We start from the raw sequence: 27,549 nt of genomic DNA on the forward strand, positions 1-27,549 counted from the left end.
TCGTAAATTTTTAAACATTCGTAGATAATACTTGTTAATTTTACTTGTAAATACTGTAACATAATAGTTAAGTTTTATCTTTTCTTTTTTTGGATTGAGTATTTTGGCTGATTTAAAAACATGAAAAATCCCTGGGGTGGCAACCAAAATTTACCTAATTTACTTCAGTAAATTAGGTCAGGGAATTGCAGTATGCCACAATTGCTAGTTTGTAGTTTTCCTTTGTGTTTTTGTTATGTATAAGGTTATCTTCTCAAAAAACTGTGTATTTTGGATGTTTAAAATTCTTTTTATCATTTTATATAGATCTTAAAAATTGTTTGAAACAGAAAAAAAAGATGACAAAGCCAGACCTTTGTGAGGTGTTGTGGTCACCTTCAAACCCTAATCGATTCATCAAGTTTGATACTGGTGATGGAAGTAATAATATCTCATTGTATCAAGTCTATAGGGATAGGGTAAGATGATTGTTTTTGTTGTTGTTATTGTTGTATATTGTTGTATTGTTTTATTGTTGTACAACAGAATCACACATTTCATTCTTAGTCAAGTTTCCCCTTTATATTCATATACCCTGTTTATTCCTGTCTCCTTAAAATTGCTTTTGTTTTTCTCATAGAATTTACTATCCAACAAGAACCAAGGTAAAATGTTTAGATTGCTCAGATGTCCTCATTTTACTATACTAAACTAAATTTTGAGAAATCTACACTGTTTCTCCTATATTTTGAATATTTTAATATTTGTTCAATTTTTTTAAACAACTTTTTTTATTCATGAAATCATTATAATATATTTTCTGTCTGACATTTTGGCTCTTTTCTTTTTAGTGGTTCAGTTAGCAGATAATGTTTATGTACAAAATATTGCAACAAATTCTGATTATAATTCGATCAAGGTATCCTTTTTTCTTCAATCTATCTCTTTAGCAAAAATTTTTGTTCAGTTAAAATTTCTAAGCCACTTGTGAATCAAAATTCTGCGTTTATAGCAATCAGTAATATATACCGTATTACTTTAAATAATTTAATTTTTCGATTTTAGGAGGGGCGTTTATTCAAATTATCTAAAGTCAACTATTTAGAGCAAATATACCCTTTGCTTAAGTTCTTTATCAGGATTTTAGTGCAAAATTTCTTTGGTTCAACAACTAAAATTGCATCGAAAACTTCTCTGGTTACAAGAAATGACTAACATTTTCCTTTTCAAACCCAATCAACACTGGTATTGAAGTATTAAAGTCACAAGTTTCTAATAAGCGTCCCTCCCCTAGAGGGGGTGTTCATTTGAAGGGGGCATTTATTTATTTAAGGGAGCGTTTATTAGGTGATTTTCCTTTTAGGCAGGGCGTTTATTTGAGGGGGGTTTATTCGAAGTAATATGGTATGTACCTGTTAACCTTTTTCATCTACAATGATTATCGGTGTTACTCACTAATTTTCTAAAATGATTTTCTTGCTTTGCTTGTTTGATAGTGAAAAAATCATGTATAATGCAACTTTCCCTGCATGTAGAATACTTGCAGACTATTTTGGCTATACTAATACTATAAAAAACATATATTGCATGTCTTCTTTCATTAGATTATCTCTTAATCTCAAGTTAATAAATTGTAGTACTAATGGAACGCCGTGCAATATCTATTATGTTGTTTTTTGTCTTAAAGTTGCTCCATTTATTTTTTCTTATTTCAGTGTATTGCATGGTGTCCCAAGGCAGAGCTTGCTGATCATTGTGTTTTGGCCACTGGTCTATCCAATGGACGAGTTTCGATTCACAAGTATGTGGAAATATTATTTCATTCAATCAAAGTTCCTGTTTTCTTATCATGTTCCGTTGATATTTCATAGAGCAGTATTATTTATACTAAAGTGGGTTTTACAACTATCAATGATTAGATCGCTATCAAATTCTTTGTCCTCTTCACTTGTCCTATCCACTTTCTCGTTTTTAAATCTCTTAGCATTATAAAAGTAGATTTTCATTTTGGTGAAGTTAGTGAAAAGAACTGTAATTTAAAGCTATTCTATAGACTCAAGTTAACTATAATCAATTTTTGTAGTAAATTGTTGTATGAAAAAATTTTCAGTCTTGGCTCTGAACCACCAAGCAACTCAGGATTACAACTCAACCAGGTCCTTCGTAAGTCTATCAGTTTTCTCTGATATTTTCCTAGTGTCTTCTCATAGAAGCCCAAAAAACTTTGTGGGAAAATGGTAAAATAAAAGATAACTTGATATTGAAAAATTGATAATGAAAGAAAACTTGATACTAGAAAAAAGTGGTAATTTTTTTGTCCAATTACCGAATTATTGGTCCATCTTTTGTGAATAAAACTCTTTATATTATTTTATTTGTCACATCTGGTCACAGATTAGTGATATAGAATTAGCAAAAAGAAAAGTTTTATTAAAAAGAATGCTGTATTTTTAGTTCCAAAGATGGAGAGAGTATGTCATGATGTTGCTTGGAACTCCGTTGAACCTAACTTGGTATGTTGTTATTACCTTATATGGAAGAACCTATAAACTCTTTTTGATATGCAAAACTAAAAAAAAACCTATATTATATTATTTCACAGATTGCAGTTGCTCTTGATAAAGTACGCGTGGATTGCTCTCTTGCTGTTTGGGATATTGCAGGTATTTCTTATAACAATAATTTCCAAGTAGCTCAGTTTCTAGAGCAATTTGCCTTGCAATCCCGGGTCACCGTCAAATTTCAGCAAATGAGTAACTTAGAACTTAGACTGGGTAGAGTAGATCTGATTTGGGTAGAGTAACTGGAAGCTGGTAGTAGCAGAAGACTCAGCATTCAAAATCCCAGGCTTAGCGCAAATATAGTAAAGGAGGCAGGCTCCCTCACTCCCTACTCCACCCTTCAGCAGCCACCAGATGAATATCCTTATTTACCATAATCACTTCAAATAAGCAAATTATTGCACACAAATTATTTATGATTCTTTATTTTGTAGCTCAAGGTCCACAACAAGGAGTCAGGTTAACCATTATTATAATTTTGTTAAAGTAAAGGTAATTTATAAAATTTCATCTTTCTAAGATGTGAAATCTGTATTACATTTTGATGGTAAGATATCATAAATAGAGAAATGACCTGTTTTGTTATTTTGTTCATACTGGAAATTGGCTTGTGCAACACTGACCAACATATATCATCTGCCTCATTCAAGATAAAACAAAGATACGTTTTGTTCAGTTGAATAACAATCCATGGTGTTACTTTAAACGTCTTTTAAATTCAATTTTTCTAAATTTTAGGCAACCAGTATTCTTACATGGTATGTCAACTTGAATTTTAATTCTCTTCATGCTTCCTCATTTATCTTCCATTAGTACAGCATACATTTTATCTGCATCCCATTCTTGTTTAAATACTGCTTCATTTCACTTTTCTTAAGTTTTTGAGATGTATTTTATTGAAAAGTGCCAAAAAGTGCTAGTGATCTTTTCAATGACGATATATCTTAAAATCTAAAAATATATATGTCTTTGATTCAGGTTCTGGAGAGAGCACATTTTCAGTACAGTGGATGCCAGATTCACCCAACACTTTGGTTGCTGGTGTCACCAAATGGATAAGGTTGTTTGATATCCGCAGTAAGTCACTTTATCAGCAAACACTCATACATAATCTAATAATAAATAGGGAGGTCTTCCCAGAAGCTTTCGCCGAAAACACTTGAATACAGATAGTGTCTTAGAGTTTCAGATTTTTTTCTATTGTTACTATGATTGATGTTTCTTTTCTATTTTCAGCTCAAAATCAGAATCCCAAACTCATTGCACATACAAAAGCAATCTATGGTATTTGCATCGACCCTAATAATCCAAGCAGATTGGCTTCTTTTGCAAAAGTATGTTTTCTTTTTATAATATCTTTCTATAGTATATTTGTTTGCTTTCTAATTGTTGAGAAATATTCCCTTTTCAGCGCCAACCATGGTGGCATGGCACTCACTATATCATAGCCCTAATACTTACAGATTGGCTGGATAAATTTTCCTTTTGCCTTGCTCTTAACTAAAAATGCTCCCCTATGTTTAGCAATGGAAAAAACTTTGCCATCAAGTTGTTGAACTTTTAGTTTACCCACATTTTTCAGACTTGATCAATTCTCGATGATTCTCTCATGCTTACTTAACAGACATATTACTCTGGACCAATACTCGCAATATCTCTAATCTTTTAATTTTTTGAGAGCTTTCTAAAAATATAAAACAGGTCTCTCTTTTCTCAAGCTAAAATTTTCATTAAATTTTGACCCTACTATTTTTGCCTGAGGTGAGACCGTCATATTTCTCCGAACAACACCCCAAAATGTCCGAAAAAAATGGCACATGTTATTTTGATTCCCCTATCCCTTAGCTTTCCAAAAATGTTTAACAAGTGCTTTGACTAAAAAAGTCGTACGACCTCAAAAAACAAATTTCCCCCACTACTAACTGAAATTTCGAATAACCTAGATTGTTTTTGCCTAAGTTGGGTAGGTAGATCCAAGGGAAACGCCATATCATTTCGAATAAAGCGAATTATTCGAATTAGTACAGGTTTGAATAATCGGGAGTATGATGTAATAGCTTGAGGATCCCAATGCTTTATCCTGTAATTGTCGATCTCGCTCCAAGTTCAAATAAAATATTTGAAGAAAATAACGAGATCGAGAATTGCAAGAAGAAAATTATGATCGTGTTTAATTAGCTTCCATGTATGTGTTATTCGCTACATCTTTATTAATTTGATTTATTGTGTTTTAGCTGAAAACCTTTCGTGGAATTATTGACACGTTAAACTAATGAATAGTTAGCACTTTGGAAAGGAACTTCACAACAATCTTGAAAAAAAACAAATGACACAATTGCTAACCCTCAAATTATACTTTTTACCCGCTTCCATTGTTACTCAATCACAAAACGTTCATTGATTTTGATTTTGTGGAAATATATTTCGAATAAAATAAAACAATAAAATTTATACAGATATAAAATACCAAATTAAGAATTTCTTTTTTTATTCTTGCCCTTCTTCTTGGATCATGTCCAAGGGGGCTGGGGATGAGGTTACTTCGCCTTCTTTAATATCATCATCCTGATCATCGCAATCCTGCTGCTCTCTCTCGCGTACGCGCTCTTGTTCGAGGCTCCACAAACCTCTCATGATCTGGTGTTGTAGAGCAACCAATTGTTCTCTTCGGTTTGGTTGATCAATTTTTACGTCACCACTATCTAATTCACCAACGGCTGCGCTATCACCTTCTCTATTATCCTCAGCCGCTGACTGTAGAGAAGATTCTTTCTCTTTAATTACAGGTGACACCTCTGGAGAGACGTTGATTGAGGTATCATCATTTATGTACCTTGCGATGAAATCTCCATCACCGTTTGAGACTTCTTCATCAGGAGATGTTTCACCACACGGAACCTCTCTGACACCTTCACCAGTACACATGTACCTCTCAACAAGACTATTGTCTGTGGTTTCACCGTCGCTGGTTTCAGCAATTTCGGCCGATGGTGCCACCTCCGTTGAGCCTGAGTCTGGTTCCGTATCCGCCACGATGTTTTCGTGGGCATAGCGACTGGCTATTCTACCTAGGCCCAACCTTAATTTATTTTGGAAAATAATATCGGCTTTGCCATCTGCATCATTGTTAATTTCGCCATCCTCTGCATCATTGTTAATTTCGCGATCTTCTCCATCGTTGTTAATTTCGCGATCTTCTCCATCCTCGCCATCTTCTACTTCTTCTTCATCTAAACTTTCTTCCTCCTCTTCATCGGAAGAGTCAAGTTTGGTCCCTGATGCGAACGAAACTTTTTTATTTTTCATATGACTGCCTTCGTAATTATCAGTCAAATTGGTACCATTCTCCGTGTTAGCGTCCATGGAAGCCGCCCTCTTGACTTCCATTGCTTCATTATCATTTGGTGCTACCATGATTTCTATATTTTTCGGGTTGCCGACTGCCTCCACTTTCTGTGAAGTTTGCTCGTGGTGAGTATCGATTGTAGGAATTTTTTTGATACCTTTCAAAGTCGAAATATATTCTGAAGAGGATAATTCGCCTGTGGTTGCGTCATCCGTAGCTAGGATGATGTTTGTACCAGTAGTATTGCGTTCTTCAATATCATCCTCACTGACCATCAATTTATCTGCACATGGATCGTCGTTAGTATCGCCCAACAAATCAACATTGCTTTGTTGACCACAAGATTTAGTCTTATCAACTACATGTTGATTGCCTACAATCATTTGGTCTTGTGAGCAGGATGCCTTAGGAACTAGAATGTCGGTTATATCAACCCCCATACATTTTGGTTGTTCTGGATCCATTATCGCATCAGGTCCGGTATTAATGCTCACTTTTTCACAAACATTTGGCGGTGATTTCAGTTCAAGCTTTTCCACCGAGTCGTGGAATTCGTCTTCATCATCAGACGTTCCATCTCTTAAGTTTTTATCTGCGTCATCCTTGGAATGGGGCTCAAAGTAAGGTTCCACTCCATCATTTACAGATGACATAGTGGTACTCGGTCCAGTTGTTTTCATATTGGATCCGTTAGTAGTGTCCTTACAACTCTTCGGTTGATCAGGTGTGTTTGGCAACTCTTTACCTGATCCTATAAACCAACTCAAACCGCCTGTGAGTATTGACATAGAACCTTTAAATCTCGTAACGAACGAACGGTTGCTCGTAATTTGGGTTTTGACCGAACTTGGCAGGGTGGCTTGAGGAGCACTTTCATGGTCTTCATTTTGACGACCATCTGGCTCGACCAGGGACTCTGTTGAAGATTTGTGCTCAACTTTGTCACATATTGTTTCCGATGCATCAGCATTTGATTTATTGACATGGTCAATGACTGCACTCTCTGCGGCCTTCGTAACAAAGGATTCGTTGCTCGTAATTTGGGTTTTGACAGTACTTGGCAGGGTGGCTTGAGGAGCACTTTCATGGTCTTCATTTTGACGACCATCTGGCTCGACCAGGGACTCTGTTGAAGATTTGTGATCAACTTTGTCGCAGCTAGTTTCAGATGCATCAGCAGTGAGATCATTGACATGGTCAATGACTGCAATTTCTGCGGCCTTCGTAACAAAGGATTCGTTGCTCGTAATTTCGGTTTTGACAGTACTTGGCAGGGTGGCTTGAGGAGCACTTTCATGGTCTTCATTTTGACGACCATCTGGCTCGACCAGGGACTCTGTTGAAGATTTGTGATCAACTTTGTCGCAGCTAGTTTCAGATGCATCAGCAGTGAGATCATTGACATGGTCAATGACTGCAATTTCTGCGGACTTTGTAACAAATGATTGGTTGCTCGTAATTTCGGTTTTGACAGTACTTGGCAGGGTGGCTTGAGGAGCACTTTCATGGTCTTCATTTTGATGATTATCTGACTCAACCAGGGACTCTGGTAAAGATTTGTGATCAACTTTGTCGCAGCTAGTTTCCGATGCATCAGCATTGGATTTATTGCCATGGTCAATTACTGCACTCTCTGCAAACTTCGTAACAAAGGATTCGTTGCTTGAAGTTTCGGATTTGACATTACTTGGCAGGGTGGCTTCAGAAGTACTTTCATGGTTTTCATTTTGGCGACCATCTGACTCGACCAGGGACTCTGTTGAAGATTTGGGATCAACTTTATCACAGCTAGTTTCCGATGCATCACAAGAGTGCTTGCTTTTTATAGTAGTAAGTTCGGTCTGGGACTCTTCCAATCGATTCTTTAAATTATCCCTTTGTTCAATCAGGTTCAGTTTTTCGTTACGAACGCGAACTAGATCGTTATTCGTGTTGCTAAGGTGACGTTCTAATCGGTCGTATTTTTGATCGAATGACGCTGTCTATAAAAATTAAAAAGGATATTTATATATGAGATCCAAAAAGCTGTAGTTTACTTGATGAATTCAATGAAATACAATAGGTTTCATTCTTTTATTGTGGATCCTAATATATCTTTGGTAAAGAGAGTATTCGCACTAAAGGCCGGCCTCCTCCACTTTCGCGCGAAATGGGTGATAGTTTTTTTTCTTAACCTTTTTTGCCTGAAGAAAAGATTACGTCATAAAAAAGCTTCGCGCAAACAAAAAAAAAGTTGAAGGAAGTTCACGTGGAGACCGGCCTTAAGCCGCCTTAAAATAATACAAAGAATACCACAGGTTGCACAAATCTGAATGTTGAGAATACAATTCATCTCCGCCGCTATATCTACAACACGAGAGAAACTCAAAGGGTACCAAGAACCTCGACAGGTCGCCAAGGGCACCAAGAACCTCGACAGGTCGCCAAGGACACCAAGGGCCTCGACAGGTCGCCAAGGGCACCAAGAACCTCGACAGGTCGCCAAGGACACCAAGGGCCTCGACAGGTTGCCAAGGACAAACCGAAAACCCAAGACATAGACTGTAGTAGAACATGCACGAGAAATTTATGGAAATAATCTTTTCATTCATTCACTCCACTCTGTTTTCTAGCTGTTCCTTTGTGCACTCGTTTTTATTAACCAATGTCAATAAACTCACAGAAAAATGAGAGTAAACAGTCTTGCAATGCAAGCAATGGTTAAATTTAGCATAATCAACAGCCACAATATTCATGGTTAAACCGATATAATAAAGAAAACATGTGAAAATATTTTCGAATGACATTTTGAAAGATCCTCCCATGAGATGGAATGTGAGACAAACTGAAGCTGAAACATTTTTCGGAAACAAAGAAACAGACTTAGTCATTTCGCGAGGTTACAACAGAATGGTCATTAAAAGAACAGATACTTTATAAATGTCAAATCTATCGCAACCTTGTGAATACTTGGAAATATTTTTAAGAAAGCCACCGTTATTGAAAAGAGTATCCCTACTTTCAGGTAATCGGCAAAAATTACGATTAAGAGATTACAATCTTCAACAAACGGCTCCAAATATTACATAGCAACCAAGACAATGATTCATATTCGAAAAACGATGGTATGATGTAATTGCCAATTCTCTCAAAGATAATGAATCCCTCAATGGATTCCATACCTACGAAAGAGTTGGCAAGTACATCAATGTGAGAAGAATTCGTATCATAAATGCACTAGGTGACTTTTTTTGCATGCTGGGAACGAATGATAAAAGGATTGAAATGAGACAAACCTCAAACTCAAGCAAACAAAGAAAGGGAAAATCCGATCTGAATTTTAAACAAAATGAATGTTGCAAACAAACTATCATACTTTTTCGATTTCAAATCAAAGTCAGCTCTGGCTGAATTAGATGTCAAAAGTTACAGAATATAACTCCCAGCCGTCTATTTCTACCACAGCCGGCTCTAATACCGACTAGAGAACTCCTCTTTTTAATAAGAAAAAAACCTTCCCTTAAAGTAAAAACGTAGATAGAGCCCTAGCCTTTCTCCATCCCAAAACGCGATTTTTTGATCACTCTGCGTCGAGGAAAAAGCCGTGGTCGTCTGGTACAGTCAAATAGAACCACCCCCAAGCACAATGTAATTCTGTGTTGAACACTTCGAGACATGGAATAGAGAACAAAACGATAAAAATGACACAAATCTTTCATAATCATGTCGTCGACTTCCCATGAAACGTATTCTTCAGTTTCACATCGGCATAGATCACAAGAAGTTTATTCATCCGCAAGGATGTTCTCTCAAACATTTAGCAATGTGAAAATTTAGCAAATACTCTCTTTACCAATTTTATTGAAGACACAAATTTTTAAAGTAAAAACGACTAAACGACAACGATAAGCTTTCCCAAGCAAACAGAAAAGTTAATTCAAATTAAGTGCCAAAAAGAATAATTCTAGCAGTTTTTTAGGAAAGAATGGCTCAAAATGACAATTTTGCTAAAACACTGGGCAATACGTTTCGTCTTTGTAAAAGTATGCCTTAGAAGACCTTAAAACTCGTCATATCCTGAGAATATTTTCTGAATACACGGAATTCAAATTTTCACTTACCCTTTTATCCAGCAAGTGTTGCTTAGTGTCCAAATCGGAGTTGAAACTCCTACACAATGCATTTAACCGAGATATTTCACTCTTCTTATCATGTAATTCACCCTTCAGTGCGAGGATTTCATCGTTCAACAATCTCTCGTTGAATTTTGAATACTTCTCCCGTATCTCTTGTTCTTTATTTTTCAAAAGATCAGTCACCGAGTCCAATTGATCACTCAAAGAAGCGATCTTAATTGATTTCTCATTCGATTCACTCTCCAGCGTTTCGATCAAGGCATTTACCGCATCGTTGCTTTTCTTCAGAGACTCCATCTCCAATCTAGCGTTGTTCAGTTCATTGGTAATGTTTTCAGAATCCCGCATCAGCGATGCTATTTCCTCTTTAAAGGCCAACTCCTTCAACGCAGATTCATTGCCAATTTTGATCTTTTCATTTTCAAAGGATGTGGCCATTTCGGTTTTTTCTTGAATTAGATTGCTCAAACGCTGTTTTTGTTGGGTGATCACATTTTCAAGCTCACGTCTGTCATCTTCGTTCACACTGTTAAGTCGTTCGCGTTGGGTTGTTTGACTCTTTAGAGCTAATAAACTCAAATTAGCCTCTTTATTGGCGACCTTTAACTGTTCGATACATGCTTTCAATTCGGCCTTCTCACGATCCTGTCTCACAATATGATTCGTGAAACTTTCGATGTCCTCTTTCAAATTTGAAATTTCAATAGATTCAGCCTCATCGTTTTCTGAAAAAAAGAAAATTTGAGTTTTAGTAGTAACAGGATATATTATATAAAATTGAACCGTTATTCGCATGCACCGTTGTCAAAAACACATCAAGTGGGCTGAAGCATGGTAATGTATGTATTCGTCAGCTCTACACTCGGCCATTATAAAATTGAGGTTGAACCATTCGATATCTTTTAGTGTGCTTGAAAATAATTTACATCTTCATTACCATTACATTAACTTAGTTTTGATAAAAAGAAATACTATAGTTAACATAATAGAAAATCCGTCCCACGTGACTGTTTCGTTTGACCGCGTAAATTTCATCAAGATCACTCCCAAACAACACGATAAGAAATCGGATTGTTTCAAAAGATCTGATCAAATCTACTTTCACCACATGATTGTATAGAAGAAGAATGTAACTTCTCCGCCACGGAGACAAAACTCTTACCTTTTTTGGTCATGGCATGTGTAACTATTCCAATGTCACGTGTCTCTGGGTACGAGGTTTGTGTCGGAACTTCTCGGGAAATCTCTTTCGCCGAGTTGTCTTCGCAAACCTTGTTCCTAATAAGGGATTCCGTTTCCATTTGTTTTTGTTTGATTTCATTCAAAGCTTTGTGGAAATCGGTCATCTGACTTTGGAGCTTAATATTCTGTTCTTGGCCTGTTTTAATAGTTGATAACGAGGTGGAGACACACTTAACCAGTTCACTATGTTCGTTAGAATATTTCTCTTCCATTTTCTGAAATTTACTATCGAGATGATTATCCACTTTGGAAATAATATCGGTTGCCAATTTCTCAAGTAGGGCTTCTGGTAGGACAGGTCCGGACTTTGCTTGGTCTCCAGACGAAAAAATCTTCTGCACATACTCGTTCGACTGGGTTATTGACTCAACCGATGAATCCTTTGGTAAATCGTCATGACCAGCGGTGTAATTTTCAATTACCTCGCGAGAGGATGGTGTAGACAAAAGGCTTTCTGCCGACGGGACTGGGATGGAATTACCGTTTGGCCTTTCGATTAGTTGTTTACTAGCCAGATATGTCTTTACCAGTGAGTCCAATTGTTCCATGGTGATTCCGCTATCTCCAGAAAGGCTAGAAGCTGCTTGAAGAAGCGACTTATTCAACTGATCAAGGTTTTCTTGAAGAATTTTCTTCTTCATCTCGGTGGGAGGTTTCGTATTAGGTGTTGCGATTGGTTCCTTCTTGAAGGACTTAAACAGAAAAATGAATCAATTCCTTATTTTGAAAGTGTAAATTTTGTCGTGTTGTAAAAGGTGGTGGGTTTTTGAAAGTATTTTTAAAAAATTTCAGTAAAAATAGACCAAGAAAAAGCGCAGAGTGTAAAAGTGTATAACATCTTCGTGCATAAAAACTAGCTAAAATACTCGAAGTGTTCGTTTCAAGTGCTCAAAATACCATGCTACCATCGACCAATATATCATCAAAAAAAAATTACAATACAAATGTAAAGGAATCACTAAAAGTGACCAATGATAGAGTTATGAAAGCCCTACTGAAGGCAACACAAGTTAAAAAGAGTTATACCATAGAAAAGTTTAAAATCATTAACATTGAAAGTAGGCTGAAAGAATTTAAGCAAAAAAACAACATAAATCATTGCACACTACACTCGATTCAGATAAAAATTAGAAGATCAACAATGCGACCAAAACTAATTACTCCGAATGGCAGGATAGAAAACAACATTTCAAAGGGCTTTACGGTTGAAATGAATCATGGGTAATTTATTATGATGGTGTATTAAAGCTTTGCCTGTAACCAAAGTTCCAAAATCGCAGAGAGTTATCCCAAATATTTCTTATGCTAATTAAAGCATTGCCCAATTAAATGAGGCGCAAAAGTCAATACAGAGTTGCCCAAATCCAAAATACTGAAGTGCCAGCATGATCCAGTGTAAACAAAAACCTAAAGCCCTAAAGTCAAAATATTACCCCGCAAAGCACGCCGACTGTGTCAGAATTATTTTTAAAAAGGTAAAAAAATACAAAAAAAGTTCAGAATAAAATCACGGGATAGAAAGCTTTAAGCCTTATTAGGTACCAAAATACCTCCGACAAAACACACCCTACTATCACTACCCCTGAGCACCAAGCTGTTTAGCCGTTTCACTGGACAAAAAGCCCCTAAGTGTTCCTTAACGCACAAAGTTAGTTAATCACAGTATTCCCTTGGCCAGTAAATCACCTTAGAAAAGTTAAAACAACACCCCTAATAATGAATATTCCCCCGGGCGCCAAACACCTAAATATAATTCTCTCATACCGTAAGTAAAGTTTTAACTACAATATTTCAAAGACTCAAAGTTATTCCTACTTCATATTTAGGTAATCTACTTTCATGAAAAGGTTTAGCCCTTAGTTGATTTACCTTGACTCTTTACACAAAGCTTCATTAAGTCCTAACGTAAATTGTTTGGGTTTAGTGTATCAGTGGTTCCCAGCTTATGTTTTTCTTAAACTTACCTTTGTATTCTTTGAAGCGCGCATTATTTCAAATAATTTTTTTTTTCAGTTCAAAAGATTCTTTCTAAACAATTTTTTTGTGTGACGTCTTTTTTCATTTTATTTCTGATTATAAGTTAAAAATATTTGACGTCAAAAAAAATCAAGAAAAAAAACGTTGACTTTTTCCATGACACCACCTGTAAATCCGGGGGTATTGCAAACCTAAATTCTTTAAATACAGTTACCCCGGAGAACAAAGCCCCTTCGTCCTTTAGTATATTTACCTCAAGTTGCTAAACCGCCAAGTCTGTTTGGAAAAACCCTTAATCCTTTTGGGATGGTAATCCCTGGGTACCAAGCCCCTAAGTCTGTTAACATAATAACTCTCGGGTACCAAACCCCTAAGTCTCTTGGGATCATAACCCCTGGGCACCAAGCCCCTAAGTGTTTTGGTATGATAACCCCTGTGCATTAAGCCCCTAAGTCTGTTAACATAATAACTCTCGGGTACCAAACCCCTAAGTCTTTTGGGATAATAACCCCTGGGCTACCAAGCCCCTTAGTGTTTTGGTATAATAACCCCTTGGCACCAAAACCCTAAGAACTTTTGGGATCATAACCCCTGGGCACCAAGCCCCAAAGTCTTTTGGGATAATAACCCCTGGGTACCAAGCCCCTTAGTGTTTTGGTATAATAACCCCTTGGCACCAAAACCCTAAGAACTTTTGGGATCATAACCCCTGGGCACCAAGCCCCTAAGTCTTTTGGTATATTAATCCCTGGGCACCAACATTCTAAGTTTCATGGGATGATATCCCCTGGGGACCAATCCCCTAAGTGTTTAGGGATAATAACCCCTGGGGTACTAAGCCTCTAAGTGTTTTGGTATAATAACCAATGGGCACCAACCCCCTAAGTATTTTGGAATAATAACCCCTGGATACCAAGCCCTTAAGTGTTTTGGTATAATAACCACTGGGCACCAAGCCCCTAAGTGTTTTGGTATGATAACCCCTGGGCACCAACCCTCTAAGTCTTTTGGGACAATAACCCCTGGGTACCAAGCCCCTAAGTCTTTTGGGATAATAACCCCTGGGCACCAAGACCCTAAGTCTTTTGGTATAATAACCCCTGGGCACCAAGACCCTAAGTCTTTTGGTATAATATCCCTTGGGTACCACAACCCTAAATCTCTTAGAATTATAACCCCTGCGGTACCAAGCCCCTTAGTGTTTTGGTATAATAACCCCTTGGCACCAAAACCCTAAGTCTCTTGGGATCATAACCCCTGGGCACCAAGCCCCTAAGTCTTTTGGCATAATAATCCCTGGGCACCAACATTCTAAGTTTCATGGGATGATATCCCCTGGGGACCAATTCCCTAAGTGTTTAGGGATAATAACCCCTGGGGTACTAAGCCTCTAAGTGTTTTGGTATAATAACCAATGGGCACCAACCCCCTAAGTATTTTGGAATAATAACCCCTGGATACCAAGCCCCTAAGTGTTTTGGTATAATAACCACTGGGCACCAAGCCCCTAAGTGTTTTGGTATGATAACCCCTGGGCACCAACCCTCTAAGTCTTTTGGGATAATAACCCCTGGGTACCAAGCCCCTAAGTCTTTTGGGATAATAACCCCTGGGCACCAAGACCCTAAGTCTTTTGGTGTAATACACCTTGGATAGTAAGCTCCAAAGTCTTTTGGTATAATATCCCCTGGGTACCAAAACCCTAAATCTCTTAGAATTATAACCCCTACGGTACCAAGCCCCTTAGTGTTTTGGTATAATAACCCCTGGGTACCAAGCCCCTAAGTATCTTGGGATCATAACCCCTGTGCACCAAGCCCCTAAGTCTTTTGGGATAATAACCCCTGGGTACCAAGCCCCTAAGTCTTTTGGGATACTATCCCCTTGGGTAGCAAGCCTCTAAGTCTTTTGGTATAATAACCTCTGGGCACCAATCCCCTAAGTATTTTGGTATAATAACCCTGGGCACCGACCCCTAAATGTGTTGGTGTAATAACCCCTGGGCTCAAACCCCCTAAGTCTTTTGGGATAATAACCCCTGGGTACCAAGCCCCTAACTTAGTCTTTTGGGATAATAAACCATTGGGGTACCAAGCCCTTAAGTCTTTCGGGATAATAATCCCAGGGGGCCAAGCCCCTAAGTTTCATGGGATGATATCCCCTGGGGACCAAGCCCCTAAGTCTTTTGGTATAATATCCCCTGGGGTAGTAAGCTCCTAAGTCTTTTGGGATAATAACCCTTGGGGTATCAAGCCCCTAAGTCTCTTAAAATACTATATCCTGGGGTACCAAGCCCCTGACTCTTATAGGATAATAACTCCTGGGCTACCAAGCCCCTAAGTCTTTTGGGATAATAACCCTTGGGCTACCAAGCCCCTAAGTCTCTTGGAATAATCCCTGGGGTACCAAGCCCCTAAGACGGGGATAATACCCCCTCTGGGCTAAGCCCTTAACTGTTTGGGATAAAAATCTCTGGGGTAAAAAGCCCTAAGTCTTTTTGGATAATAACCCCTTTGTACCCAGCCCCTAAGTCTTTTGGGATAATAACCCCTGGGCACCAAGACCCTAAGTCTTTTGGTATAATACACCTTGGATAGTAAGCTCCAAAGTCTTTTGGTATAATATCCCCTGGGTACCAAAACCCTAAATCTCTTAGAATTATAACCCCTACGGTACCAAGCCCCTTAGTGTTTTGGTATAATAACCCCTGGGTACCAAGCCCCTAAGTATCTTGGGATCATAACCCCTGGGCACCAAGCCCCTAAGTCTTTTGGGATAATAACCCCTGGGTACCAAGCCCCTAAGTCTTTTGGGATACTATCCCCTTGGGTAGCAAGCCTCTAAGTCTTTTGGTATAATAACCTCTGGGCACCAATCCCCTAAGTATTTTGGTATAATAACCCCTGGGCACCGACCCCCTAAATGTGTTGGTGTAATAACCCCTGGGCTCAAACCCCCTAAGTCTTTTGGGATAATAACCCCTGGGTACCAAGCCCCTAACTTAGTCTTTTGGGATAATAAACCATTGGGGTACCAAGCCCTTAAGTCTTTCGGGATAATAATCCCAGGGGGCCAAGCCCCTAAGTTTCATGGGATGATATCCCCTGGGGACCAAGCCCCTAAGTCTTTTGGTATAATATCCCCTGGGGTAGTAAGCTCCTAAGTCTTTTGGGATAATAACCCTTGGGGTATCAAGCCCCTAAGTCTCTTAAAATACTATATCCTGGGGTACCAAGCCCCTGACTCTTATAGGATAATAACTCCTGGGCTACCAAGCCCCTAAGTCTTTTGGGATAATAACCCTTGGGCTACCAAGCCCCTAAGTCTCTTGGAATAATCCCTGGGGTACCAAGCCCCTAAGACGGGGATAATACCCCCTCTGGGCTAAGCCCTTAACTGTTTGGGATAAAAATCTCTGGGGTAAAAAGCCCTAAGTCTTTTTGGGTAATAACCCCTTTGTACCCAGCCCCTTTTATTATCCTCTATAGTATTTTTTTACCTACTAAGAATTCAGTCCTTTAATAGACCACCACATTACTCAAGTCCAGAATGTAAAATCTTGACAGCTTCTTATTTTTCATCTTTCCGGCATTAACTTATTCTAATCTCAAATCAAGTCTATGTCTTAAGCAAAACCAATTAATGATATTAATTAAACGAAACAACACACGTTCAATATTCAAAAGGGGATTGAAGTAAATATTATTCATACCTTCTGTTTGGGTTTTGATCCATTGGCAAGGTTCGGGTCACTGTAAACACCTAGCTCGCCCAGTGTCCGTTTCTCCACCAGTGGGTTGTCTGTTGGATCAGCATCATTTTTGATCAGTGATGGTTTAGGTGTAAGGTTGTCAACGATAGCTGCATTGTTCTTCGTAAGAAAGTACTTGATTGGTCGAGTAATAAGATAAAAGAAATAAATGAAAATAATTTGTAGAAAGTTAAAAGAAAAATTGATAATTGATTTCATCTTTGCGATCCATGCGACTGCTCTCTGTTGCAACTTGCGTAGAAATCATTCAGCTTCATGGAGTGCATTTGATTTGTACACTTTTTTAACAAAGTGACGTCAAATATATTTTATTTATGTTTGACGTCAATTTACTTATTGATGGAGCGCCGTTTATTTTTTAAATGCTCTTGGCAAGATTGTTGCTATAGGTCACTTTAATAATGGTTGCATGGAGTGCCAAATCGCCTAAACTAAGAAGCGCTATTTCAATAAAAATGAATTTTACAAAAACTTTCCACTCAAAATTAACCTGTTTTATCCGTAGCGGGAAAATATTGATTTAGTGTAATGCGGAGTCGGGAATCAATCTGTAAATCAATCTGTAAATACTATTAACTTCATGCTCCATTCGTTTCGACTTTTCAATTTTTCTCAAGTTCTAAGAACATATCTGCTGGTCCACAAACATGACATTACTCCCTGTTCTTGGATACAACTGATATAAAAAACGCCCATTATTCTACTCCAGTAATTTCACATCCAACTATACGAGGAGGTCTATCTAACAAATCCTGCATTCCTAAAAATGGACAAAAAGAACGACAAATTTCATATTTAACTACATGTGGTTTAAAAGAACGATAAATTACGCATGCGTGTTATCAATGCAGGAATTGGAAGACGAACCTATCAGTTCATTGTGCGAGCCTGAAATGAATTTAATATTATTATCATAAAGTTTCAAATACCAACTCTTTACTCCCACACACGTACTTCCGATCGAAAAGGAGCCCCGGGTACTAAGCCTCTAAGTCTTTAGCTATAATAACCAAGTAGTAATGTTTTGGATAATAACTCTTTGATTATCGTTTTCTTCTTTCTTTCTTTCTTTCAGGGACAAAAAGGAGTGGTCGTTTGGGATGTTCGAAAACCGGAAAAACCTGTATCTTTTTCATCGCTTGTAAACACTCAGACTCGGGCCGAGTCTTCATGTGGCTCTTAGGCCAATGGTATTTTACCTGTCTGTTCGTTCATATACAAACTCGATCCTCGACCATAGAAGGTTTAGATTACGGAATTTTGCAAGACCGTGTCAAAGGGTTTTGCAGCGGGAGGCTTGGACCCCAGCCCTCGTTTTCGGGGATTGGCGTGTCCTAACGAAATATTTGAGGTTTACGCGCAAGTTTAGTCGAATCCGACTGGGGCTGCGGCATAGCAAAGGCCGACTATCATTCCCTCTCCAATGGGATATTTTTCTCTTTTTACTTATTGAAATAAACTCCTTAATGAAACGAGCAATTTTCAGATAGTAACGATCAATCAAACGAATCCAGTTCTCAAAGTACAATGGTGTCCTAAGAGGTATTATTCAAGATCTCAATAATGCAATCTTATGTACAGACTGGAAAAGTCTCAAGTGTTTGTTGCTTAGTTTCGAATTTAAAACTTTGTAAAACGTTGTAAATTGGAAAGACTTATCTCAGAACACGAAGCGAGTACCATGCAGTGAATGTATTAATCTGATAAGATATTTCAGCCGATTTGATAAACTGCTCTTTAATTTTGCCGGAAAACGAAATACCTACCTTTTAATCTAGTCTAGACCTTTTATTTAATGTTTACTTAGTTTTCTCAATTTTTGTCTCTTTCAGGAGTCACATGATCTCAGTGCTACAGAAAGATAGCAATGCAGTCAAGTATTATGATCTGCAATTCAGTAAGTCTCGAAATGAATAATTCTACTCCGTTTGACTTTTATGCTGCGCTTGCAGAATGTATTTCGAACACACTTTTCACAGACTTTCATGACTTTTTTAATAGAAATATTGCTTCATTTCTGACCTTTCGGCAGAAAAGAGCGATTTCATCATAAACCGAGGTTTTTCGGATTTCATTTTCCCGAACTTTCCGTAGGTACGTCATTACAGTACAATTCGAACGTGGACGTGGATAACGATAGTATTCTGTTTGAACGAAATATCATGTGTAAGTTACTGTTATGAGTGAGGGAAGTTTAGTATAAAATACAGTCAACTCTCTCTAATTCGAATCTTTCTGTAATTCGAACTAAAATATTCATTCCTTTACCTTGAAAGTGGTTAAATTACTCCCTGTAATTCGAATCTTTCTCTAATTCGAATAAAATTTCTTGTCCCCTGAAATTCGAATCAGAATGAATCAATTGTACCTTAATCGAAGAAAAAAGTCAGTGTAGAAAAAATTGTCATAGTGTAGTGCCGAATTCCAGAAGAACCACACCGACAATATTGCTTGTGCCTACACAATTTGTGTTGGTCGGTGATGTGCCTTTCATTGATTCTATTTCTATCGCTTCCAAAGAGAGCGTGGGATTGGTGGTGTGCGTGGGACAAATCACTATAACTCCTTGGAAGGGTACTGAATGATTTACAATGTTTGCTTTTTCTTGAACAGTACCAAAGTCCACATCCAGTACAGTATCGTCATATGATTGGAATCCAGACCATGAGATGACTCTACTCGCAGTTACCAAGACAGGTGACTCATTGTTTGTTCATAAGATAGCTACTTTGGCGTACAAACTTTTGCGAGCAGAAACTTTCGCGAGGTCAGAAAATCGCGAAATTTATAAAATAAACTTTCGCGAATCAAGACATAGAAATGAAAATTTTCACATGGAAAAATGGCTTAAGAGTGACAAATGATTCTTGAATTGGATTGAAAATTTCGTCTTTTTGACTTCTGAAGCTTTAGCAGGCTAATGAGTGCCATAGATCTTACATTTCATTTTAAGTTAAAAGTTTCACAGATTTTCTGTATTGTCAAGAAATTTTCGCGCACATAAACTTTTAAGAATTTTCAAAGACCTTCTTTTGCGAAAAAGGGTAAAATTGGCGAAAACCGCGAAATTTTCTGCTCGTGAAAGTTTGTACGCTTAAAGATATTCTTTTTTCTGATATAGAAAGGAGGTGCGCTTCTTATGCTGACAAAGCAGAATCAACAATAGAATTTTCTGCTCTTGCGACGCGGGATGAAGAGAAAGTTATTTTTTGTTGAGTAAGCAAATTGTAGAGCGAAGCAAGTATTAACCTTCTTCTCGAGTTTTTAAGTATTGTCCGCTCTACCTTTAGATTTGAGTAAGTCCTCATACAGGAAATACACAAATTGTTCAGGTAATCGATTGAATAAATGGTTTCTCTTTTTATTTTCAGGAAGTTTGCACTATTTGAAAGTGTTTGAAAGAATTGCCATGGTAAGTTCACGACAAGTGTGAAACTGTTAATTTGTTATCATCAAAATATTCACTCCTTCCGAATCTCTCTCTCTTTGAAAGATCAATTGATGATAAGATTCGATGCACTAAGATACTGTCAAATAGGTTTTATTCATGGATATTATATCCTCTGGTCGCCCTGTGCTGGTAAGTATGTTTTCAGTAAAGCATGTCTTCTCTTTTCGTTCACATTGCCCTAACTTGCTAAAACATTATGGATCTTTATGGAAATTAAATTAATGGATGTATTCTTCTTTACTTGTAGAGTTGGTCTCCTTCTTCTGAGGTCATGTGGGCTTGTGGAAGCCAAATGTTCCTGTCCGATAAACCGGTAAGTGTCCGAGTTGCTAGGCGCGTCCTGGCTCTCATTTAGGGCTGTCAATATAAGACTTAATTGGGATACACTGCTATCGATTCTGCTATCTATCTACTGGAAAGATTAAATATTATATGTTGTAATATATCACCTTTTTCTTAAAAGTATTATTTTTTTTATTCGAAGTGTTATAGTTGGGGGCCAATCCTTAGGATCCGTGCCGGCCGGTCTCCATTTTCGCGCAACATGTGTTTTCACGTGTTCATAAGGTCATTGGTCGGTTGAAAAATGAAGCAATTCCATTGGTCGAAATTGACGTAACGGATGAAAAAAGTAAAACTTCCTTCAACATTTTTTTTGTTCGCGCGAAACTTTTTTATGACGTAATCTTTTCTTCAGGCAAAAAAGGTTAAGAAAAAAACTGTCACCCATTTCGCGCGAAAGTGAAGACCGGTCTTTAAACTTTTCGTGATGTACCCGGTTTTCAGCATAAAGTTAAAAAACGCCTTACTTTATTTCTCCATTCAGGATCCTTCAATGCAGGACGACATTTCATTTGTGATGAAAAAGAGAGCTGAGCAGGGCTACGGAGAAGCCTTTGTGGTGAGTTCTTCAGTTCTTCTATATTGTTTCCTCTTTTGTTTCCGGGTTTCCTTGAGTAAACAGGTCGGGCAAATTGACCGATTTCTAGAGGAAATACATTTTGATTTTGATTTTTTCTTTAGATGAAAGACGACAGAAAATTGAATGATGTTCTCAACGAGCCTGCTTTGTTTAACCTATGGACTTGGCTCAAACGTATGTTGTTAGACTTTAATAATTCACAAGAACAGAAAAATTCTCATTGCATCATAATATTTAATAATTTGAAGTGGACTGTCTGCTTCCAAATCCTTCTAAAACACGTGCAGTGTTTGTTTTGTCGATACTCCAAAATTAATCCACAATGGGTAAAAACTCTTTAAAAAGAGAGTAACGCCTCAATACCAACATCACATTTATAAGAACAGAAAAATTCTCATCGCATCACAAATTGAAGCAAACCATCGTTTTGTATTACCAAATTTCAATCTAAAATACAATGTTCCTTCCTTTGTTTTTCAGGTGCCAAGAAGCTGAAAGACCATGGTAGGAACATTTCTTACTTTACCGTATCTCACAGATATGTACAATGGACAATTTTTTCATTCAAACATGATAATTGCATCCCGCTTAGATTCCCCTTAGCGGTATAGTGTTCATCCGACTAATGACCTTCTTTCGAATTATCTCGAACCTCTGTAACTCCTAACTTGAGCAAACTTGAAATTTCCATAATTCGAACGAACAAATTTGTGCTCGCCGTGCGTGTTCGAGTTATGGAGACTCCACTGCATATTTAAAACCCCAAACAATCATTCATTGGTACTATATGGCAACTTTTCTCATTTGCAACTGATGTGTTTTCTTTGTCTTTAGATCAACGAAAAGTGCGGAAATTTTTTGGCGTCAAAGCGATCATCAAAGGTGATCTCAGTATGGGTAAGAATAATCTTTGGCTTAAAAACCATAATGCATTACTTTCAATAATTTTTGCATGATGCTAGTTCCATTTCATATTTGTCGGCTTTGTTAATTTTTCTGAGTAACCTGAATACTTTAACTAGGGAAATGCTCTATTTTATATATTTCAAACCAAACAAAATTCCCAAATCTTTACTTAACACACAAACATGCATACACACCTTCTTTTCTTCAAAGAAATGCGAAGGCACAAAGCACCACAAACTCCCACTTCGCGGGAAATGGCTCCCAGCTTTCCGCAACAAAATCAAAATAGTAAAGAAGGTACCAATAAATACACACACATAATAAACCGTACAGCTAAATTCATATTTTTAATCAGGATGAAAGTTCTCATAATGTTTTTTGTTTCATTGGAGCATGCGCAGTAATAGTGAGAGTTCGCTGTGTTGAATTTCTCCTTCTGAGGTATCTGGTCATATTACCTAAAAGGTTAAAAGTTGTTCCTTCTCAGTGAAGTATATAAAGATTCTTTTCCGTCTCAAAATCTGCATAACAGACCAAGAATATGCGCTACTTTTCCCGTCTCAGACGAAAAACTTTGCGTTGAACTCTGATACCGCTTGCGTTAAATGGGACGATATTTTTATAGGTCGCAACTTACAGACACTGAAAGAAGAAAAAATCGGAGGAAATTTGATTGCCACACAGTACAGTAATGACGATAGGTTAGTTTCATTTTCCTAATCATAAACAAATCATCAAATCATCATTAACTTTTAATATCGATTTAGTTCCGTCTACGAAAAAACTTTTTTAGATTTTTAGGATAGTTTTAGAAACATTATTAAATATTTCAACATTTTCCAGAAAGCTTGCGCTATTCCTGTGCGAATGGGACGTGACAGATGAAACACTACGAGAACGCCTCGATCAACTAGTCGCTAAAAACGAGATCGAAAGAGCCGCTGCTGTTGCTCTTTTTCATAACAAACTAGACTGGACCATCGATATATTGGGAAGTACACAGGCTAACCAAAAGAAAGGTAGTAGCCCCATAAATTGTTTGCCAGATGAAGTCTGAATGCAAATATATTTTTTAAATGTTCGTAGAAAAGCCGTTTCTAATTTTTCTCTTTAGCTAAAGTCTATACTTTAAAAAATAAAGTGAAGTGGTTTTACCATCTGCTTCGGTTGATTTCTTTTTCTTGAGGAGAAAAATTCTAAAAACCAATTTGTTTTAAATTAATCACTCTATAAGACTATTTGTTATAAGACTATTTGTTGAATACTTCACTAACTGGTCATTTGAAGTATTAGAGCTGACGCGATAAAAAAAAAAAAAAATTGTTTAAATCAAATAAGAGCTTGTAAAACTCCAGCTTGTCCCTGTTCAATAGCATTTTCTATTTAGAATTTTGAACGAAAATCTTTTTCTTACCTTAACCATTCAGAACTACCTATCGTAGCGATGGCGCTATCAGGTTACAACGACAGCATCAAGAAAGGCTCAATGTGGATCGCTAATTGCCAACGTCTCGGCCAACAGGTTAGTAAAGTCGAGAAGGTTTTAAATTTTGATAGAATTCAAATGAAATAGTTTTTTTGTTCTCGTTGAAAAGATATTCAAGAGTGGAATATAAACAAATAGAAAAATCTCAAAGAAATTTAGAAAATGACGATGAAATTAAAGAAGAAAGCTTTTTTTATGATCTAACACCCTCTTTGTTTAAAGGGCCCGGGGAAACGATTTGCACTTAATTATTTCACAACTTTTACATTAGTTTATAAGGATTTCACCGTACTGATTCATTTCACCATAGCTAACGAATCCATATCATTTCACCATAGCTAACGAATCCATATTTACGAGCAATGTTTGCGTTCTTAACGGCCGAGGGAGAAGATTTTACAAGTGTTCTGGTAAGTTTCTTTCAATGTCTAAACTTTCTGTTTCAAGAAAGGATCTAAACTTTCTGTTTCAAGAAATGATCTAACTATGATCTCCTGGTAGTTTAGATTAGTAATTGTCCATCTTAATCGCCAATGATTACTTGCCCGAAAAAAAACTTCGACCGAAGTCTCAGGACTGATATTAAACTAAGCTTTAAAAGAAACTTTGCTGGGTGTAAATTTTCAATCATTGTTTATTAGAAGGTTTTGGCACAACCATCTTAGAATTTTGCCGCTTAAAAAATACAGTAATATTTGATTTTCCCTTTAATAATCCCTCTCAGTTTTAAATATGAAAATAATATGTTTTGAACTATGTTTGAAATCAATAAAACAAAACCTGAAGCTTAATTTTCATCATAATTTGTCGAATTCCTTGGTCAACCCTTGAAACAGGTCTCTATCATCACATTCGGTTGTATTTACTATCTGCTCCATGAAATGGTGTATAAATTTGCTTTCTACTGTCAACTGTTTTGGTAGTTGCATCACTCTTGTTCTACATGTCTTGCAATTGATGTCAAAATTCTGTCCGATAAGTTTATCTTTGTGATTCTCTTCCAACGGACACCGGCTAAATACAGTTTCCTCCAGTCCTTGTTCTCTTAAAATTCGACAAAAGCCTTCGTTTGCTGTCTCATAAAGATACTTGCTGAACGAGTTCATGATAGTTTTTTGATTGTTCGTTTCTGATTCAAGATTTCTCAGTCTAGTCGTTAGAATCTTGTTTTTCAAATCATCCCAAAGTTCTTGGTAGCCTGTGTCTTTTTCCATTACACCTATTGGCACAGAAGCTATTTCTTTGATACAAGCTTCAACTGTTTTTGTCAGGTTAAATCGATACACTGTTGCTAAATATTTGGTCGATTTGATGCCCATTTTATCAGCTTTGTTGAGGTACTGAACACATTGGTGTTTGAGTTCTTCGATTTGATATTCATCAGCTAACTCCAATAGAAATTGGAAGTTTTCATCTGAAAAATAGAATATAAAATTTGAATTACAGTCATCAGTTGCTTCTCTGGACAAGACCTTTAAGTCTTAGTAGGTAGTGGTAGGGAATTCTGAATCGTTTACGGCGTAATGAAGCTGCACTCCTTTTTGTTACCGTTATTATTAGCTTGTTTTAATTAGAGGTCCTTAAGTTTGGATCTGTAAAATGGGGATATTGATCATTTATTTAATCCTTAAATCTTTACTTTTAGAGGGTAGGAAAAATAAAACGATATATCAAGGTTTTCTTTTACATAGTCCATGCCAGGACCTCAAATCAGGGGTTCGCGGTTCGAACCCCCGCTCCTTCCAATGTTCCGTTCAGTTCCTAGATAGTTAAGCCGGTTAGCCGTGAACCTTGCAGAAACACTAGAAAGACTTCTAAATGTCATACATTTCGCGGTTTTCTATGTATAATATCGACTCTATCTATCCAGTGTAATGCTTTGATAATGTGCAGGGTTTCCCAAAAAGAGCAGACACATTTTTATGTAAAGTGAAATACTCATAGTTTATGCGAGATCATGACTTGTATACTCGATATCTGAAAAATATCTTCAATTATCTTGCGAATCCAATATTCTATTGGTTGAACAGGGAATTTCAATCTTTACTTATTATAGTTTTGAGGATTTTACTTTGTAGAAAATTATGTCCGCTTTTTTTGGGGCACACTGTAAGTTTGGTTACCTGTTATTTGTTTGGTTCGATCGTACATCACTTCCAACATTCCTCTAACTTCATTCTTCTTCTTCATCTTCAACTCGATTCTCTCTGATGTCTTCTCCATAAAATGTGAATGGAACATTCGATCGAACACTTGTGACCATAACGATAACATACAACGGTGCACGTGAAATTCCTCACCCTCCACAATTAAAATTTGATCAGTATTCTTCCACGGTGTGCTGAAATCCATCCTAATATTTCGTTCCGTTACAACTCTGAATTAAAAAAAATCAAGCACATGAATTGCAGTTTTGAAGAACATGGGAAACCTAACGTGTTTTCGTCAAAGCTTTTACTACTGACAGAGAGTCTTTTTATTTTTTCCTTTTCTACTTTAAACCTGACCTTGTGTCTTGCTTGGAAAATCTTCGCTTATCGATTTTAAATTATTTTCCTTCTAAATTCCAACGAAATTTTTCCTCCTTTGAAAAATTGTGATATTACTTTTATTCATTAACAATTAAAAATAATCTGTTGTTTGTGGAAATAATTTTTCGCTTGTTCCCTATTTTTCTTTGATGAAATGATAATCAATATTTTCCGTCTTTTCTCCCATAACAAGTCTCTTTCCTTCATTTATTCTTCACTTGATACTGGAGCCTTACTTCACAAGTACTCGAGGTCTCGAGAGATATGGAACATATTGGGAGGTTTTTGTCGGTTTGAGTAACTTTTTATTGAAAATTATATCAAAAAAGGCCTTCACTTTTCTTCTTTTCCGAAAGTTCCGAAATAAATTGCCCTCTCTGGTTTACTAATTATTTTATTCAAAAGCTACAACCCCAACCGGTCAATTATAGCCTTTTATGGACATCCTTGTAACTGGATTAAGATTAGAAAAACTTACTTAGTTTAAATTCCATCTTTTCGAGCTTAACGCTCCACTTACCGATTACTATGTTAAAGGGATAATCAGATGGGTTGAGATATTTTGCCTATAGATAGCTTCTAGGATTTTAGGAAAAATTTCTAAATTTTTCTGTGTACTTATTTTCCTAACTCAAGTTATACCACTTTGAAATTTTGAACCTTTGCTTGAAAACAATAGAAAAAAGTGTGAAAAGTCCCTGAAAAGTCCCATTTTTCGAGATTTCAAATTGGTATAACTTGAGTTAAGAAAATAAATACACCGAAAAATTTAGAGGTTTTTCCTAAAATCTTAGAAGCTATCTGCAGGCAAAATATCTCAGACCATCTGATTATCCCTTTAAGATATCGTCTTTGAAGGTGCGAAGTAGAAACTACTCTTTCAACATCTATTCTTTCTTTCGCCATCATCTTTTTAAATGTGAATCTCTCTGAACATCGAAATCAAACATTTTGAACTTTTTTGAACGCTATATCGGGCAGGTGTCTTCCAAACATCTTAAACATAAATAAAACTCCTTGCTGCATAAATTATTTATCTATGCATAAATTAATTCGTAAAAACTTTGGAATGTTAAGAGGAAACGTATGTTACAGACTTGGCTCTCTTTCAAAGATTTTATGGCATAAATTATTCAAAAGGCTTGAATGAATTAAAATCTTGGACATCCAGCTAAAAGCTAAAAACGAAGAAACAGTGCCAATCCTTGTACACGTTTTTTATAAGAACAAACTATGTAAAAACATAAAGCTTCGATGGCCA

The 27,549-nt window shown here is 36.9% G+C and overlaps 3 protein-coding genes across 3 annotated transcripts in view; 1 reads left to right on the plus strand and 2 right to left on the minus strand.

The window, feature by feature from the left end:
- Window positions 1-305: 305 nt before the first annotated feature.
- The window catches only part of LOC136816422 (GATOR2 complex protein MIOS-like), a 32,371-nt gene continuing 5,127 nt past the window's right edge, over window positions 306-27,549 (plus strand). The window contains exons 1-27 of the mRNA XM_067072746.1: window positions 306-458; window positions 620-644; window positions 831-898; window positions 1,695-1,780; window positions 2,090-2,142; window positions 2,434-2,492; window positions 2,582-2,642; window positions 2,975-2,999; window positions 3,279-3,298; window positions 3,519-3,617; window positions 3,777-3,874; window positions 18,068-18,115; window positions 18,479-18,534; window positions 18,825-18,889; window positions 19,087-19,158; window positions 19,606-19,689; window positions 20,364-20,404; window positions 20,691-20,756; window positions 21,270-21,344; window positions 21,467-21,539; window positions 21,846-21,869; window positions 22,200-22,262; window positions 22,482-22,568; window positions 22,897-22,972; window positions 23,115-23,290; window positions 23,699-23,793; window positions 24,096-24,167. Coding sequence (XP_066928847.1) covers window positions 339-458; window positions 620-644; window positions 831-898; window positions 1,695-1,780; window positions 2,090-2,142; window positions 2,434-2,492; window positions 2,582-2,642; window positions 2,975-2,999; window positions 3,279-3,298; window positions 3,519-3,617; window positions 3,777-3,874; window positions 18,068-18,115; window positions 18,479-18,534; window positions 18,825-18,889; window positions 19,087-19,158; window positions 19,606-19,689; window positions 20,364-20,404; window positions 20,691-20,756; window positions 21,270-21,344; window positions 21,467-21,539; window positions 21,846-21,869; window positions 22,200-22,262; window positions 22,482-22,568; window positions 22,897-22,972; window positions 23,115-23,290; window positions 23,699-23,793; window positions 24,096-24,167 — 1,887 coding nt within the window. The 5' untranslated portion in view covers window positions 306-338. The remainder of the gene's footprint in view (window positions 459-619; window positions 645-830; window positions 899-1,694; window positions 1,781-2,089; window positions 2,143-2,433; window positions 2,493-2,581; window positions 2,643-2,974; window positions 3,000-3,278; window positions 3,299-3,518; window positions 3,618-3,776; window positions 3,875-18,067; window positions 18,116-18,478; window positions 18,535-18,824; window positions 18,890-19,086; window positions 19,159-19,605; window positions 19,690-20,363; window positions 20,405-20,690; window positions 20,757-21,269; window positions 21,345-21,466; window positions 21,540-21,845; window positions 21,870-22,199; window positions 22,263-22,481; window positions 22,569-22,896; window positions 22,973-23,114; window positions 23,291-23,698; window positions 23,794-24,095; window positions 24,168-27,549) is intronic.
- LOC136816413 (uncharacterized) lies at window positions 5,028-17,239 on the minus strand. The gene is made up of 4 exons (XM_067072734.1): window positions 16,933-17,239; window positions 11,164-11,935; window positions 9,987-10,726; window positions 5,028-7,868 (listed from the first exon to the last, which is right to left on the minus strand). The coding sequence occupies exons 1-4, from the start codon at window positions 17,188-17,190 to the stop codon at window positions 5,028-5,030; spliced, it is 4,611 nt and encodes a 1,536-aa protein (XP_066928835.1). The 5' UTR covers window positions 17,191-17,239.
- Window positions 24,452-27,306, minus strand: LOC136816421 (BTB and MATH domain-containing protein 38-like). The gene is made up of 4 exons (XM_067072745.1): window positions 27,127-27,306; window positions 26,809-26,819; window positions 25,881-26,134; window positions 24,452-25,171 (listed from the first exon to the last, which is right to left on the minus strand). The coding sequence occupies exons 3-4, from the start codon at window positions 26,107-26,109 to the stop codon at window positions 24,555-24,557; spliced, it is 846 nt and encodes a 281-aa protein (XP_066928846.1). The 5' UTR covers window positions 26,110-26,134; window positions 26,809-26,819; window positions 27,127-27,306; the 3' UTR covers window positions 24,452-24,554.

Source organism: Clytia hemisphaerica, unplaced genomic scaffold (assembly GCF_902728285.1).
Source record: "Clytia hemisphaerica strain Z4C2 unplaced genomic scaffold, Clytia hemisphaerica genome assembly, whole genome shotgun sequence".
NCBI classification, from domain to species: Eukaryota; Metazoa; Cnidaria; class Hydrozoa; order Leptothecata; family Clytiidae; genus Clytia; species Clytia hemisphaerica.

Excerpts from the sequence above, each read along its gene's own strand:
- LOC136816413 (XM_067072734.1), bottom strand. The coding sequence starts at position 17,190 with ATGAAATCAATTATCAATTTTTCTTTTAACTTTCTACAAATTATTTTC. Across the intron at positions 11,936-16,932 it reads GATCAAAACCCAAACAGAAG|TCCTTCAAGAAGGAACCAAT; the intron begins GTATGAATAATA and ends TTTCTGTTTAAG. Across the intron at positions 10,727-11,163 it reads ACATGCCATGACCAAAAAAG|AAAACGATGAGGCTGAATCT; the intron begins GTAAGAGTTTTG and ends TCTTTTTTTCAG.
- LOC136816421 (XM_067072745.1), bottom strand. The coding sequence starts at position 26,109 with ATGGATTTCAGCACACCGTGGAAGAATACTGATCAAATTTTAATTGTG. Across the intron at positions 25,172-25,880 it reads TCGAACCAAACAAATAACAG|ATGAAAACTTCCAATTTCTA; the intron begins GTAACCAAACTT and ends TCTATTTTTCAG.